Genomic DNA, 17,069 nt, shown 5'->3' with positions numbered 1-17,069 from the left:
GGCGTCTGAGTCGGAGTGGAGCTCTCTGCCCTTTACTGATCCAGCCTCGGGCCCATCCATCTGGCGAGAGTCACTCGCATTTCATCAGTCCATAAAACCTGAAAAAATCAGTCTTAAGATATTTCTTGGCCCAGTCTTGACGTTTTATCTGATGTTTCTTGTTCAAAGGTGGTCGTTTTCAGCCTTTCTTACCTTGGCCATGTCCCTGAGTATCGCACACCTTGTGCTTTTTGATACTCCAGTAACGTTGCAGCTCTGAAATATGGCAAAACTGGTGGCAAATGGCATCTTGGCCATTTTTCCTCAATTCATGGGCAGTTATTTTGCGCCTTTCTTTTTTTCAACACGTTTCTTGTGACCCTGCTGGCTAGTTGCCATGAAACGCTTGATTGTTTGGTGATCACGCTTCAAACGTTTGGCCATTTCAAGACTGCTGCATCCCTCTGCAAGACATCTCACAATTTTTGACTTTTCAGAGTCCGTCAAATCTCTCTTCTGACCCATTTTGCCAAAGGAAAGGAAGTTGCCTAATGATTAAGCACACCTTATATAGGGTGTTGATGTCATTAGACCACACCCCTTCTCATTACAGAGATGCACATCGCCTGATTTACCTGATTGGTAGTTGGCTTTCAAGCCTATAGAGCTTGGAGTATGACAACATGTATAAAAAGGATGATGTGATCAAAATACTCATTTGCCTAATAATTCTGTACACCGAGTAGATACATGTTTATAAAGGCTTAATCCAGCAAACATCAGTTGTTTGAAAGGCTGCATTTGTTTAATGTGCTTTTTCCCTCGTTTTCCTTGGACTTACTCCTTCCTGGGCAAGAGATTGACCTTTTCTGATTTCCTCAGAAAAATGGTCTCGCAGTTTTAAGCACAGTTAGAAAATACTGAGGAAATGAATATGACTGGCCTGATTGATCAGGTGCTTCTAAACTTTTGACTGGTGAGGTACATTACTTTACTGTACATATCCCAGCAGACTGTAGCGTGTTTTTAGAGAAATTACTGGCAACGTTGTCTTAAGCAAAACAGGTTAGCAAACATTGGCAAACCCTGAGGAGGGAAGTGAAGCTGTTTCGACTCTTCCTGGATTATGTTGGAGAGAATTTAGAGCAAAATCACTGGTACCCTGACCGGTGCCCTGACTAATTCCCAGTGCAGACCTGAACACCGCTACATTACAACCCTCGCGGTCAAAGCTATTTTTATATTAATTTATTTTCATAATTGGTACACCGATACTAGGTTAATCAATTCCTGCTGTTCAAATGCAGATATGCGCCGCATGGGTGATTGATAAAGGCCCGGGCGCTTCAGCTTATTGGAATGATGAAGCATCTGATGCTGAGGTGGTGGTATGGGGGGTGGGGGGTGGTATGGGGGGTGGCCCAAATGAAAATCTGCTTTTCTTTACCGCAGCTGAATTACTCTGCTCAGCTCTCAGTGGTTACGCTCTTTCACGTATGACCTCAGCCCTGTTTCATGCGAGAGAGTTGGCCTGACCCAGCATTTACAAGTTGTGGTTTACTCGTGTGACTTCTGGTAAGTGCTGTTTTTGCAAATGTATGAAAAAACTAACTGAGAGAGAGAGAACACGCCCTTTCCCAACTACCGCACTGCATCAGAATCAGGTTAGTGTACTCAGGGCTACCGCACTGCAAGTAAATGTAGAATATGGTCCAGGGGCCTTCCCCTGATGAGGAGCCCTCCACATGTATTTGTAATGGAGATGTCCCGATCCAGTTATGTTAGGTTCTACGGCCCTGAGCGATGTGTGGTACCATGCACCTTTATTACATTTCCAGCTAGAATGGCCTTTAGGTACAGGTTCTTCAGCAGGCATCTGCAGGGAGGTTTTTCTACACCTCCAAAATTCAAAACCCCTCACCTTCCACATAATCCCAAACATATGCAGTAGTGTGGAGGTCTGTTAGACAGCATCTTTGTTCTGAGAACAGCAGCAGCTTCAGCAGTTGGACATGATTGCATGTTCTTCTGCATGTTCTTCTGCTAGTCCACTTGCTTTTCTCAGTAAGAGCATCTTGATCAGCTCCATATCCTGTCAGTCTTCACAGTGTGAGAATAGACCAACAGACTAACAGAACTCTGTCTCCTTTTTCTCGAGGACGAAAGCTATAAGCACTGTTTATCTAAAGCAAGGCCGTGTTGGAGGTCCCGTTTTCTCTGCAGCGCAATGATTTCTTCAAACAGAAGTTCTGGAAACCTTTATTTCCCTCGCTTTCCTTGGACTTACTCCTTCCTCGGGCAGGAGATTGACCTTATCTGATCTCCTCAGAAACATGGTCTCACAGTTTGAAGCACAGTTAGAAAATACTGAGGAAATGAATATGAAGGGGCTGGCCTGATTGATCAGGGGATTCTAAACTTTTGACTGGTAAAGTACATTACTTTACTGTACATATCCCAGCAGACTGTAGCGTGTTTTAAGAGAAATTACTGGCAACGTTGTCTTAAGCAAAACAGGTTAGCAAACATTGGCAAACCCTGAGGAGGGAAGTGAAGCTGTTTCGACCCTTCCTGGATTATGTTGGAGTGAATTTATCCATAATGACGACGGACACCTGATCTTTTAGAAGTCCAGTTATAACGGTCACTTTTAATGCTATTAAAAATGAATAATCATCACTTTATAATAATCATCACCATTAATTACAACAGGAATTATATTTACCTGTAAGTTATACTATTCTATACTCATTTCATTTATACTATATCTGACATTTGGAATCACTCTTGGAAATGCAGATACAGCTATCCATTAGTTCTAACCTCAGAGGTTTCAACTAATTTATTGGACCTGCAGAACAAATGAAGAAATGTTAATGTCCAGAATTATAATAATTCTATACAAATTGACAAATTTGACAAAAAATTTAGTTATAATAAAATGAATATGCAGAATATCTCACATTTCACAAGTGTCAGAATCTCAGGGCAGATAATTGATCTTGAAATGATTAAACAGATCATTGGTATCCTATATTAACCTTTTATTAACCCTTTACCACCTAGGTTTAATAAGCAGTTATTGATTATTAATACAGAACCTATTATTTGGTGTCCTCTTGTGGAGTCCCTCAGGGTTCTATTTTGGGGCCTATGAAACTAATAATGTCCGTTTTGACAATAATGCAATTAGGAGAAGGATGGTGTGTGGGCTTAAATACCTAGCCTAAGGGATTACCTTGTATTATTGTATGCAGTGGAAAGCAAAAGTTTGGGCACCCCTGGTGAAAATGTTACTCTGAATGGTTACGTGATGTTAAAATGGCCTGATTGTTGAAGGACTTTGTTAATAACAATTAAGTGCTAAACGTTTTGTTCAATTTTGTACAGTTTTAAATTTCACAAGAACATGAAAAAGGGCCAAATACATACGTTTGGCCTCCCTGCAAGGTGAGTGGTAAGTGATACCCTGTTACAGCTTGTAAATGCTGCTTGCAGACAGATGTCTTTCACTTCTGGTTTTGGGGGATTTTTATTCATTCATCCTTGCAGTTTTTACTAGTGTAACTCACTTTCTTCTCTTTTTCAGCTTTAGTATGCCTTGTTTAGCAATCATTTCTAAGTAAACTCATTTTTGCTTTATGAGCAATAACTCCTACTTCTAAAGATTAGAGCTGTTTCAGGAGGAGGTCTATAAAAAAAGGCCAGGTGTGAAGTTCTCAAATTCTCTGGTAATGATCTCATTGTAACAGAAACGCATGTGTGGGCATGAGTGAACAATGGCAGTTTTTTTTCCCTCCCCAAAGAATCAAACTTTCCACCAAGTGGTCAGGGGATATCACCCATCGTTTGTGAAGAACTGAGTTCAGGTCAGGTTAATCTTTCGATTTCTATCTGGTGTAGAAGATGTGGTAGGAGTGTATGAAGAATGTCCCCCAGCGAAGTGGCTTTTCTGAAGTGAAGCCACTTCAAACGTGAGATGGTGGAAACGTTCTTACTCACTGGGAAAGGAACAAACGCAGGGGCAAACTCACACTGATTTATCACTTTTTGACTGTCACATGTTTGGGGAAACTTTGCTTTTCAAGTTGTTGTTCATACAAACAAGACTGATCAGTTTTTGCTCAAATTTGAAGTTTTCAGAAAAGCTATAGCAAAAGATTGAACAGCAACACGTTTACTTTAGGGTTTACTCTCTGATAAAGGGTTTACTCTCTGCCCTAAACTGGAAAACTGCGGCTATGTACTTAGTTGAATAATGTAAGTTTGGTACATTTGACCTTTGGACCTGATCTACCGTGAACCTTAAGCCCTGATTCAATCTAAGGAGCATAGGTGGAGCTAGGGGTGGCTTATGGGGCTCAAGCCCAGGAAGGTTTCTTAAAAGCACTGAATTTATTTCAGATAATAAACTTTGTGTCAGACATACTCTCACATTGTCTGACTGGGCTGGCAGAATCATTGCTCTAAAGGTTCTGGGGAAATATCGCTGTGCATCCTAAAGTTATTAACTTTACATCAGCCGCCACTTTTCCTGTCGCTCGTGAAGGCATCATCAGTCACGTTTCTCAGTGTGGACGTTTTGCAATGCAAATGTCTGTTTCCTTTATGGGATTTTTCAAGTCATGATTCGTCCATTTTTACTCGTTTCATTGGAGTGTAAAGTGCAAGAATATGGTTCCACATTATCACATAAAAGCCCAACTTTACAGATTTGAGTCATTTCACAGGTTTTTAGGTAATATATCGATTAATCATTTGGTTCTGAAGTCTTTAACTGAAGTTTGAATAAATGTCTCAAAATCTCACGACTTATTCCATAGGTGTGTTGGTTGAAACAGTCTAGGGGGTTGTTCCTAACAAGAAAAAAATTAAGAATTCAGTACAGGTCTGTCAAATCAAGTCAAGTCAAATATATTTGTATAGCTTTTTACAACGGTTGTCGTCACAAAGCAGCTTTGCATAATTAGTCATTAGTAAAAGACAGAAAAAAAGAAATAACGTAAGACATGAAGGATAAAAAAAAGAAATAACGTAAGACATGAAGGATCAAAAAAAAAAAAGCAATAACGTAAAACATGAAGGATCAAAAAAAGGAATAACGTAAGACATGAAGGATCAAAAAAAAAGAAATAACGTAAGACATGAAGGATCAAAAAAAAAGAAATAACGTAAGACATGAAGGATCAAAAAAAAAGAAATAACGTAAGACATGAAGGATAAAAAGAAAGAAATAACGTAAGACATGAAGGATCAAAGACCCCCAGTGAGCAAGCCAACGACGACAGGTGCTTTTTAAACGAGATGAGCATTCTAACCTACAATGTATGGACAAAAGTATTGGGACACCCGCTTGTACAGTGTTACTTACTTTAGAAATCAAGGGTATTAAAAAGAGACTGTCTCTGTTGTTCAGGGAAGAAGACTGATTTCTACTAGATTCTAAAAATGGACCAGAACAATGTTTCAGCAAAACGAGGCATGGATTCCACACAAGACACAAGCAGCATGAACCTTTTCAGCTCCAATTTGGGCTACAGTGGGCTCGGACATCAGTGAGCCTTGCCCACCAAGGACCTTTCTGCCAGGTCACCTATTTGGTAGGTAGTGCTCACTGCTAGCAGGAACATCCAATGTGCTCTGACTCAGTCGCCCAGCCACCATGACTGGGTCCTGTCAGTCGTTCCAATTGCTGGTAGTCAAAACAGTTGGTTAGATGTTCAGATGCATACAGTGATGTTCAGCAGCTGAGTTGGGTGTGTTTGAATATTTCCTTTGGAGAACCACAAAGCATGACTTCTGGAGACAAGACAAAACAAAATGCTACACTGCTCATCAAGTGGAGTGAGGATGTTCAGGTGAAGTCATGAAGAGAACCTGGGGGCTGTGTTGGGGGGAAAACCCAACCACTAAAGGAGGCGCGTGGACAGAAGTGGCAAATGCGTGGGAGGAAGTTCCTTCAGACCATTTAAAGAAAACAATATAAAAATACAGTATATGGCCAAAAGTTTGTGGACACCCCTTCTAATGAATGTGTTTAGCTACTTTGAGTTGCACCCATGGCTGACAGGGATGCTGACACACAGCTTGTCCTGTCCCTGTAGAGAAGTACTGCCAGTAGAATAGGAGCAGATGAACATGAGCCTATTGGCACCATGCTGTCTATTACCAGGCGTGGGCTAGAGGGGTATAAAGCCCTCCGGAATTGAGCTGTGAGACAGTGGAAGAACTGTGTTCTCTGGAGTGATGGTTGGTTGGTGCTCCATCCAATATTTTTGGGATGAGCTGGGGAGTTGTGGATGATGAGGTGGGCTGGTGATCATCCAACATCCAGACCTCACTAATGCTTTTGTTGCGGAATGCAATCAAATACTCACAGCAATGCTCCTTCAAAATCTAGCAGGACATCTTCCCTGGACAGTAGAGACAGTTAGCCCACAAAAACTTTCTTTTTTTGATTTAGAAGAAACCATGAATGAGCCAGTGTCCCAATACTTTTGTCCATTTAGTATATATTATGACTAAGTGGTAAGAGACGGTTTTCAAAAGCAGATAAGGACATGCACAATTTTGATTTCAGAGACTAGTAGCACAGAACAACATACCCAGGGTGGGTAGGTGGCGTTCTCCCCCCACATCGCTTAGTTGCGGTGCAGGCTGTAACTGGCGTCTGCAGGCTGGTGCGTTGAGTATGCAGCACTTCCCTCCAGGGCATGTGCTAGTCTGCCTTTACTGGTGCTTATTGAAATATACATACATATATGTATACATATATATATATATATATATATATATATATATATATATATATATAGTGTATAAGGTCACATTGCTCTCAGGCTATTTGGGAGCACTGATGTTGATAAGTAGTTAATGAGCAATGAACAATTTTGGCAGGGGTTCTGTCTTCCCCCATATTTCCTTATTTGGTAGATGTTCTTGTTATTCTTGTATCGACATACCAGTGCAGTGTTTCAACATTTTTCCCAGAATGTGATGTAGTTCTACCACAAGATTTCTTTCTTAGAGAACACACTTGTCCACAAACCACTTGCATGCTCTTTCACAAACACTACATGCTTTCGTTAGCATATTAGCTGCAGTTCCCATCTAGAGCATGATTGTTGTCCAAAGTCCTCTCTTTCCTGGACATGCCCTCTTTTTGAGACGTGAAAAACGTGTCTGTCAGGAAATGTCCGGGTTGACGCACTGATATCACGTCAGCCTTTGCTTCCAATTCCAAGTACTGTCTGAACCCCACAGATTCTGTTTCAGCCCATAGTGAATGGACTGGAGGGTCTGGACAGTGTGAGCTTCAGGGGCCGTGTTAAGGCTGTATAGGAGCCAGGCTAGCTCTCACTGTGTTGCGTTTCTCTACTTGCAAATGGTGCTCTCTTACAGCCCCCCAAGACCTTTATTATTACTCAGTAATCAAACACACATACAAGGGTACAAAAATGAAACGGAGGGACTGGGTAGTAAATGTTTTTAACAGCAATTCCATTAAAAATATTAATATTAATACAAAGTAGTAGAGGTGTCTATTCTAAGAATTAATACCTAATTTGTACAAAAATATTGTATATATATCACAGTTTTTGGTCTCTCTCTCTCACATACACATAAGATGTATGTATGTATATACATACATACATACATACATACATATATACATATATGTATATAAATAAAAACATAAATATCTATATGTACATATATATATATATTTAAACATATATAAACATATTTTAGATAATTGTTGCTGTCATGCTAAAACCCAATGCAATTCCATAAATGGGCCAACCGAAATGCACATTGTTGTTTCTCAAGTCCTCTAATGACTTCCACTGAAAACTCACTGCCCCCCCCCCCCCTTCCCCCGGAGATGTATCCTTCAGTAGCTGTTATTCAGAGAAAAGGACAGACAGATTCTTTCACTTCAGACATGAATGTCCAAAAAAACTGTCATCTGTGTGTGCAAGAGAACAAGTTAAAGTGCTTAAGCTGTAACACAGCAATACCTATTTTAACACTCCAGACCAATGAGGATCACATGACTTGACATGTTTGGTGTGACTTCTCTGTGAGATGAAACTGAAGTGTCTGTGGTGAGTGTAGCTCCAGTATTAAGATTTTACTAGAGAAGTCTTACCAGCTGCAGATGTTGCACTATAGAAACATAAACTTGAATAAAAACATGGTTCAAAATGGCTACTTAACTTAAACTAGCTAACAATATCCAGTGTCTATGGGTAGCTAACAATATCCACTGTCTTTGGGTCAGTGCGTTTTTAGGAGAGTGGATTTCTTCTAAGAACCAACTGAATTAGAAATCGTTATTCGTTATTTGATAGTTATGTCTGACCCCTGCTGTACTGAAATCCTTATCAATAGTAATCACACTGTTTTTAAAATGCACCTGTAATCTTAATGGTATACTCTTTCCCTATAACTGTAACAGATGACATCCTGATGACCAAACACTGTTAGTAGTATTCCATCTCTACCCAACCCTGAAGATTACTTCCTTACTACTCTGGAGCCCTAACAGGAGCAGCCATGGCCTAAAACTTAGAGAAGCATCACACAGATCAGGAGAAGACACATCAGCACTGCAGGAGCCACTCTCAGGTGTGAGGCACCACCTTTTTGTAATTGGTAAGATGAGACTGTCCAAATTTGGCCATTTTCTGAGGCTTTGCACTGATACGTGCCCTCGTCGCTTTCACTCATACTTTCTATAAGAAGAAGACAGTCCTCATCAGTGGAGAGACACTCTTTTTCAGCGCCGTCATGGATCCAGGTGTATGAAGCATACTGGGATGGTGCAGAACATTTAAGATAGTATTTGGAGTCTTGAGGGATGATCAGGGCCTCTCTGCCGTTCATCCTGGCACTTACGCGCTCCCCTGATGTGGAAAGAGGAAGATGGTGGTGAATAACAGTATATTGGTTCTTCATAATGTGGTTTTGAGATCATAGTAGTACACAGTCAGATGATCTCGAAGTTGCGTACCAACTCGTTTGGGTATCTCCAGTGTGAGGGGCTTTTAAAAAACATATTTGAGCTTCCTTCCTCTTCATTAATTATGCATGTATGTTAACGCCCTTTTGTTTGTTCATATCACAATTAGGTGTAACCAATGCGCTGTAACTTCTTTGTCATCTGTGAACCAATGGCAGGTAACAACACCCCTATGGGGAGATATATAACCTTTCATAACTTGGTCAACCTTCGGAGATCTCTGGGTATTTGCCAGGAGCTTCTCCCTGGCCGAAAGCTTTTCAATAAATATATTACTTTGGAGCATTAATTGTGACTTTACTGCTAATTTAGACAATTTCCGCCACAGTAACAAAGGAAAAGTATAACAATAGTGGGACCCTTCATTAAAAACAGGTACAGGTCAGTGTAATTAAACACTGGCTTCAGGTCTGAGGCCATCAAGCAGTGCTTGTCCTTGCTTTGAACCTCAGTCTCTTCAGAATGACTCTTGTTCAATAAGAAATGGGAAACATCATAGTTAGGAATTCATGATGTAATTTGCTTTGGCAGTTGGCAGTACTGTTGTGCAATACAACAGGGTGTGATATGGGAGGCTCATTAAGGCCCCTGGAGGCCCTGGGGGTCTGCAGCATTGCACAGCAATTCACTGCCTCTACACACTGTGGTGTGGCAGTGGTGGCTCAGCGGTTAGAGCGCCGGGATATCGATAACAGGGTTGTGGGTTTGATTCCCGGGCTCGAGCAAGGCCCTTTACACTCTCTGCTCCCCGGGCGCTGGAGTTGGCTGCCCACCGCTCTGTGTGTGTGTGTGTGTGTGTGTGTGTTCACTACCAGATGGGTTAAATGCGGAGGACACATTTCGCTGTACACTGTACAGTGACAAATACGTGCACCTTTACTTCATTGGACATACAATGATGGCCTAATCATTTTACAGAGAGGACGGATTGGGGCTAAAGCTGGGCGATACGACCTCAAATTAACTGTGACCTTATGTGATAATATCTCTTCTCTTCATTTGCTTTAGCTTTTATCATTTGTTTAACTAAGGCAGAAAAGGTCGTCTTGGCATGAATGTGGCATCTCATTTGCTGTCTTTGGTATTTGAATATTCTTGGTTTTAAGCATTTATACAAACTGTCTGTACCTTCTAGCTTTTAATGACATGCATTATTCACTCCACATGAACTTCTTCAGTCTTCACACTGCTTTAGTATCAGCTCTGCAGGCTGTATTGTTTGCTGGGTTTATCATCACAAGGATATGAGCCGGTTCAGTTCTAAAACTAACAACAGCCACAAACACATAGGCCTACCTTCTTTACAAACAGTTCCACTTCTCATATCTCCATTCAAGCTGTGGAGAGAGCACAATGTGATCAGGGGTCAGACTCTCAAAAGTGTCATAAGAAAGAAATCTTCTCACTTGATTTCTAAACATGCAAGAAATATGTTTTTAAGTATTATATAAACTTTATGACAGTCTCACACTTGTCTCACGCTGCAGTTGATAGTATAACAATAAAGGAATTACTAGAATTAATGCCTAGATTACAAATGCATTCCCAATACACCAATCAGCCATAACATTAGCACTGGTGAAAGTCATTGATTTTCTGTCTGTCAAGGGGTGGATATATTAGGCAGCAACTGTGATGGCTTGACAACTGGGTCAGAACATCTCCAAAATATCAGATAAAGCAGGTCTTGTAGGGTTTTTCAGTGGTCAGTGCTTACCAAAAGTGGTCCAAGAAAGGACAACTAGTGACCCAGCAACAGGGTCATGGGCACCTAATGCTTATTGATATTCACAGAAACCCCACCTCACAACTTATGGGCTGCTAGCTTGCATATTGGTGCCAGATACCACAGGACGCCTTCAGAGGTCTTGTGGAGTCCATGCCTCAAATGGTCAGATCTGTTGTGGCGGCACAAGGGGGACCTACTTAAAATTTGGGGGATGGTACTAATGTTATGGCTGGACTGTTGAATCTTTCTGAGAATTTTTCTTAAATTATAAGTTCTTGATAAAAGTCTAAACAAAAGGTATATATCAGATTCATGGTGTGGTTTTAAACTGCAGAATTGTTCACAGCTCTTCTAATGATGAACACCATCGTCATTGTGAACTGAACAAATCCCAGATCACAAAACATGAATGGCAGAAGTGGATGAGTGGGTCTTGAGAAGTAATGTCTTCTTAGGAACGGTTGGTGAATGAAACCCATTGTTTTTAAAGCACTGTTAGTGTCAACGTAAGGACAATAATGGCTTTCCGATGTCAATCCATAGTTGTTATATATTTCAAGGAGGATATTATGGTCTAAAGTTTAGAGAGATGGGCTTGGGACCACAAGGTCCCCTGGAAGTTGCAGTCCAGTGAGGAAACAATGTTCCTTCGACTTTCATGGTTGTGGTACACTTGAGCAAGGCCCGTAACCCCCAAGTAAAGTCCACTGGGTGTTTGTTCATACCTGGGGCAGTGGTGGCTCAGCAGTTAGAGTGCCGGGGTATTGATAACAGGGTTGTGGGTTCGATTGCTGGGCTCGGCAAGTAATATATGAGCAAGGCCCTTTACCATCTCTACTCCCCGGGCGCTGGAGTTGGCTGCCCACCGCTCTGGGTGTGTGTACTCACTGCCCCTAGTTCACTAGTGTGTGGACACATTTCGCTGTTCAATGACAAATACGTGCACCTTTACCACTCTATTCTCATATGCATTGTGAGTTTGTATGTTTTTTGTGTGTCTGACTGCCACAGGTGATTCAATGTGGAGTGTGTGGAGACTGAACTGCACTACACTGCTGTAAAATAAAATGTGTGTTCTCCTTTTCTCCATTTTGCTCTCCTGCATTTATTTACCTGAATAATATAAATAATAGCCCATATGAATTAGAATGTTTATTATATGATACTTTATTATGTACTGCTACTTATTCATTCATTCTGCTTCACTCCTTTCATATATTGTGATCATACCACTGCGACCTTTTTTTAACTTTCCCACTATTTATGTCTCCTCTTTTTATATTCTATTATTTTATTTATGCAATACTTTCTCTATGGGTGTAACTGGGACTTTGAGACCACAGTTTTGTTCCACCCCATGTACCACATATGATGTGAATGACAATAAAGTCTCCTTTATCCTTTATAAAGTTGGAAAACAAGCTAATATATAAATGGTAACATAAGAAAACTGTCTGCAAACAGCATGTTCTTATATGGCAGTATCCTCTTCTCATGCCAGGGCTTTGCCATTTCCGAGACAATAATATCCAGCACCCCCAATGCCTCTGCATGAGATACAGGGAAGTAACACTCTGAATGTTCACAGGGCCACATAGCAATTACGTTAGCCTGACCACAGTCTAGACAGAGCTAACCCAGAGTTAAAATAATAGGCAAGAATATGGCAACAGGTATGATTATGCTTGAATGCTGTACAACTATTTCCAAAAACCAAACGCCATAGAGGTCATGAATTGCGTAGTGTCGCTCTACAGAATGGGAGGTGAATGGGGCACTGAACTCAGGGGTGGGTGGGTGAGGGGGTGTTTTAGCTGGTTAGAGGTTCAAACAAGGGTTCACTTCACTATTTCACTTCACTTTAGTGAGCTTGTGGACGTAAATAGTTTGTGAGAATATTCAAGGCCTGCAGTTACAATGACTGTCTGTCATTTATTGTGGAGGAAGCAGTGAGATTTCTGCGTAAGACAGAGACATATTACAGCAGAAGATCTCATATCAGTCATATCGAAGAGCAGATCAAGTGACGGGTTGCGTGAATCCTGCTTTGACGTCACTGAGTAGGCCGAAATGCTCTTCGTGTACACAGTAAGATCATATATATAAAAAGCCTACGAGTAATTACAAACTTCTGTTAGCAGGGAACAGCCCAGACAGTGTCTACAGAAGTCCCTGTAGTTACTGAGTAATACACCTTACTGTGTAATAAGCCTTGGAGTGTTAAGGGGTTAAATCACCCACTCACTACAACTCCCCTCAATGACTTGTAATGCTGAACACAAGGAGGGTGAGTAAGCCGCCACCCCTTTTTTTAAAACTGCCACAAATGCATCCAACAAGCTCAGAGGAAACCGACCCCCAGCTCTGATACATCAGCCAACATATGTCTGTGCTGACCAGCGATGAGAGGAGAGAGCATGACACAGGATTTGAACTCGAGACCCTTGAGTCACAGTGCCCCCCCTCCACACACACACAAACAGGCTGCTCTTTTAAGCTTTGACCATTGCATATGCAATGAAAGCACCTACTTCATCAAACCACAAAGCAGCTCGAAACACCAGCTAAAAAACTGAACATGCTTTAAAATGTTTATGAAGAATATTAATGATTTCTTATTATATTTTAAAACCAGGATTATATTACGCCAGTCATATGCTGCTCACTACGTTGCACCTCTGTTCAACTGCATGCATCTCTAGTAAATCTGCTGCTAAGAGCTCCAAGACAGCAGAAAGGAAGAGCAAATATGAACTTTGACAAAACACTTTATGACCCCCCCTCTCTTCTTTGCTGACGTGTTTCACAGTTTATGTCTACAGGAAGTACGAAGAGCTTATCCTTCATGTCTACTTTTAAAGTCTGCCACACTACAGAGCCTTGTGTGAAGTTTCATCATGCAAGACAACCCAGGCATGCCATGAAAATGCTGGTTGTCCATTGTTTGAAAACTGGTCGCACTTTACAGTTATTCAATGCCAGCTGCAAAATGGCATTCATGAGCATTACAAGGCAAAATCACTGCTAAGAAGTAATGCCATGAGAACCAATATTTCGGTGCCAAGTCAATACCAAATCAGGCGGTGACAGTGCTTGTGTTCTACAGTACCAAAGGAACTTTGTGCTTTATGAATTATGGGTTATCGACTGTTGCTGGACTTGATTCTAGGAACCAGGTCTGATCAACAAGTTAACTTGACCTGTGTGTGTTTAAAGTCTAGGCTGGGTAACACTTTTGACATGCTGTGCTGTAATAACAGGTCGAGTGAGTTTCAGAACACAGTATTGTTTGTTTTAAAGACTTGAAGGCTTAATGCCACTGTTTTTGTAGTACTCATATTTTGGCTTGCTATTAATTAAACCCAGGCTATTTGCATTAAAGGTGCACATATTTGTCACTGGACAGTGTACACTGTACAGCGAAATGTGTCCTCCACATTTAACCCATCTGGTAGTGAACACACACACACACACACACACACACACACACACACACACACACACACACACACGTGTTAGGGGCAGTGAGTACACACACTCCCAGCAAATTCCAGCACCCGGGGAGCAGAGAGGGTAAAGGGCCTTGCTCGAGGGCCCAACAGTGGCAGCTTGCCGAGCCCGTGAATCGAACCCACAACCCTATTATCGATATCCTGGCGCTCTAACCGCTGAGCCACTACTGCCCATTATGATATTTCAGGCAGCTGGACACTGCAATAGAAATGCTAAGCCACCATAAAGGCTGATTTGTTTGGATTTTCTGTTTATTTTTGTCGTAGTACTGAAATTGGTACAGAAAATGGTAAAATATCAGTGGTATTAGTACTGACCACCGGATTTCTGGTACTGTGACATCCCTACTGCTGACCAAGAGGAACTTAGTGGCCCAGAGATATTCTGTGCACTGATGAAAGCGGAGGGTTTTGGAAGTCATGGGTACTATTCTGTCTGGTGCAAAGCTAACACAGCATAAGAGCCTCATACCAACTGTGAAACATGGTGGTGGAAGTGTATGTGCTCTGCTGCTTTGCCTGGGCGATTTGCCCTACTTAACAAAAGAACTTAACAAAATGTATTTATTTATTTATTTATGGAATAAATTAAGGAAATAAATGGTTTTGTGTTTCTTCATGTTTCCTTTGTCTTAAATAACATTTTATATGCTGAAACCATTTAAAGATACAAATGTGCGGGGACAAAAACAGGGGAAATCAGACAGGGGGCACTGTGCACTGTTCAGCCCATCTAGACTGGAATACTGTATTTAATTCATTGGGAAGTTTAACTTCATATGTTTAAAGGCTTATTATGGAATTATTAATGTTTAACTACTATATATATTATTTATTAGGCACTATAAAACATGGAGTTACAGTACAGAAAGTGAGGAACTGGTTTTAAGCATTTATGTTACTACTTACACCTAGAAGTCTGAATGGCTGCATATAAAGCAAAAGCTTGCGGTTGAGTTAGTTAACACTTACTTGGTTGCAGGCAAACACAGGATTCCTGTCCAGCTGCAGTAAGGATCTCGAGCTAAAACGCATGGTGTACACTTATCCCCGTACCGGCTGCAGTCCTGCAGGTTGATTTGGACCACCTGGTTGCTGGAGCTCACATACAGCTTTTTCTACAGAGAGGAACAACAAAAAAGATGATGTTGGGATAATCCCAGGGGACTTTTACCTTACTGTCATATACACTGACCAGCCACTTTATTAAAACCATCTAATTATTTCTACACTCATTGTCCATTATATCAGCTCTGCTTCCCATATAGTTCTGTGGGGTCCTGTGGGGTCCTGACAATTGAAGAACAGGGTGAAATTAGGCTAGCAAAGTATGCAGAGAAACAGATGGACTACAGTCTGGAATGACAGAGCTACAAAGTGGAGTGTAGAAACGAGGAGGTGCTGTTATTGAAGTTAATGAAGATGTTCTAACTAAAGTGAGTGAGTGCTTATCTGTCCAGTTCAGATTGGCTCTATGTGGGTGTGTGTTTTGATTAGAAAGGGAGTGCCTTCTGAACTGACAAATTAACTGGCTGGGTACTGAGAGGCACAGCACATACACTCTTAAAAATGAAGGTGCTAAAGGATTCTGTGAGCAGTGCCATAGAAGAACCACTTTTGGACCGTTAAAGGACCATTTTTGTGATGAAGATGTGATTATATGAGTGTAATGTAAAGGTCATAAAGGTCATCATCATAAACCGGGTTCTTTTTGGAACCAAAATGGTTCTTTTATGGCATTGCTTAAGAAACCTTTGAGGCACCATCATTTGTAAGAGTGTATGTGAAACCAGAACTAAAGCTGAGCTAAGCTAAGTTACAGTTAAGCAGCGAGAACGTTCAGGTATTCAGAACACTCTTCTTATCTGCTTCTTTTTGCTTAGGGTTGCAGTGGGTCTGGAGCCAATGGGCGCAAGGCAGGACCTGCCCCCCTGGCCAGGGCACAAGGCTCTAACATAACCAGTTCACCCACCATGTGTGTTTTTGGGGAAAAAACAGTGTGCCCAGTGGAAACCCACACACCATCAAATTCCTCACAGGCAGTGCTGAACCCATAAGCTCAGGCCCCTAGAAAGAGCACAGGTGGCTCACACACTACCTGTAGCACCATTGTGATCCTCCAACTAGGCTATAATAAAATTTGAAAATGCTATCTGTCTCTACTCATGCTAGGGCAAAGTCACTATGCAAGCTTGCAAGTCTCCTGTAGTTTTTCTAGGTAAGGCTTAAATGCCCATGATTAGAAGGCCATTGATTGTAGCTCCACCTTGTTTTCCACCAGTTTTCTATCTGAACCCTGCAGCCTGTCTGGTGTTAAACTGCACAGCAAGGATGGTCAACATTCTGTAACTGTATATCTAAATAGTGACCTCTAATGTAGGTTAGAGTCCTAAAGTGAACAGTGGGTGAAAGTACATATAGAGCACAAGACAGAGGGGGTAAGACTGGAATATCTTGTACAAAAACATCTTTATCTGTAAATATAATATCTGGACTTTAATACCTGAGTGTGTGTGTGTGTGTGTGTGTGTGTGTGTGTGTTGGCTTAACCATTTCCCAACCTCTTTGAGGAAGTCTAGTTTTTATGGGTTCTTTCCAGTGCCTAGTTTGTCTAATCAGTCCTTCATTAAAGTAAATCAGGTGAGCTGCTGGTGCTGCTGACTATGTTCTTCTACCTGCACTCTTCTGACTGTTCTTCTACCTGCACTCTTCTGACTGTTCTTCTAACTGCGCTCTTCTGACTGTTCTTCTAACTGTGCTCTTCTGACTGTTCTTCTACCTGCACTCTTCTGACTGTTCTTCTACCTGCGCTCTTCTGACTGTT

General features: G+C 41.3%; 2 protein-coding genes across 2 annotated transcripts in view; one reads left to right on the top strand and one right to left on the bottom strand.

The window, feature by feature from the left end:
* Positions 1–17,069, top strand: part of fam219b (family with sequence similarity 219 member B) — a 179,995-nt gene that overhangs the window by 75,017 nt on the left and 87,909 nt on the right. The window lies entirely within an intron of this gene.
* Positions 7,452–17,069, bottom strand: part of LOC140575309 (semaphorin-7A) — a 33,488-nt gene continuing 23,870 nt past the window's right edge. Inside the window, exons 11-13 of the mRNA XM_072695571.1 lie at positions 15,218–15,363; positions 10,301–10,341; positions 7,452–8,888 (exon numbers count right to left, since the gene is read on the bottom strand). Coding sequence (XP_072551672.1) covers positions 8,551–8,888; positions 10,301–10,341; positions 15,218–15,363 — 525 coding nt within the window. The 3' untranslated portion in view covers positions 7,452–8,550. The remainder of the gene's footprint in view (positions 8,889–10,300; positions 10,342–15,217; positions 15,364–17,069) is intronic.

The sequence above is a fragment of the Salminus brasiliensis genome, chromosome 13 (genome assembly GCF_030463535.1).
Source record: "Salminus brasiliensis chromosome 13, fSalBra1.hap2, whole genome shotgun sequence".
Taxonomy (NCBI): domain Eukaryota; kingdom Metazoa; phylum Chordata; class Actinopteri; order Characiformes; family Bryconidae; genus Salminus; species Salminus brasiliensis.
Note: the sequence above shows the minus strand (reverse complement) of the source record. Positions and strands in the feature narration are given on the sequence as shown.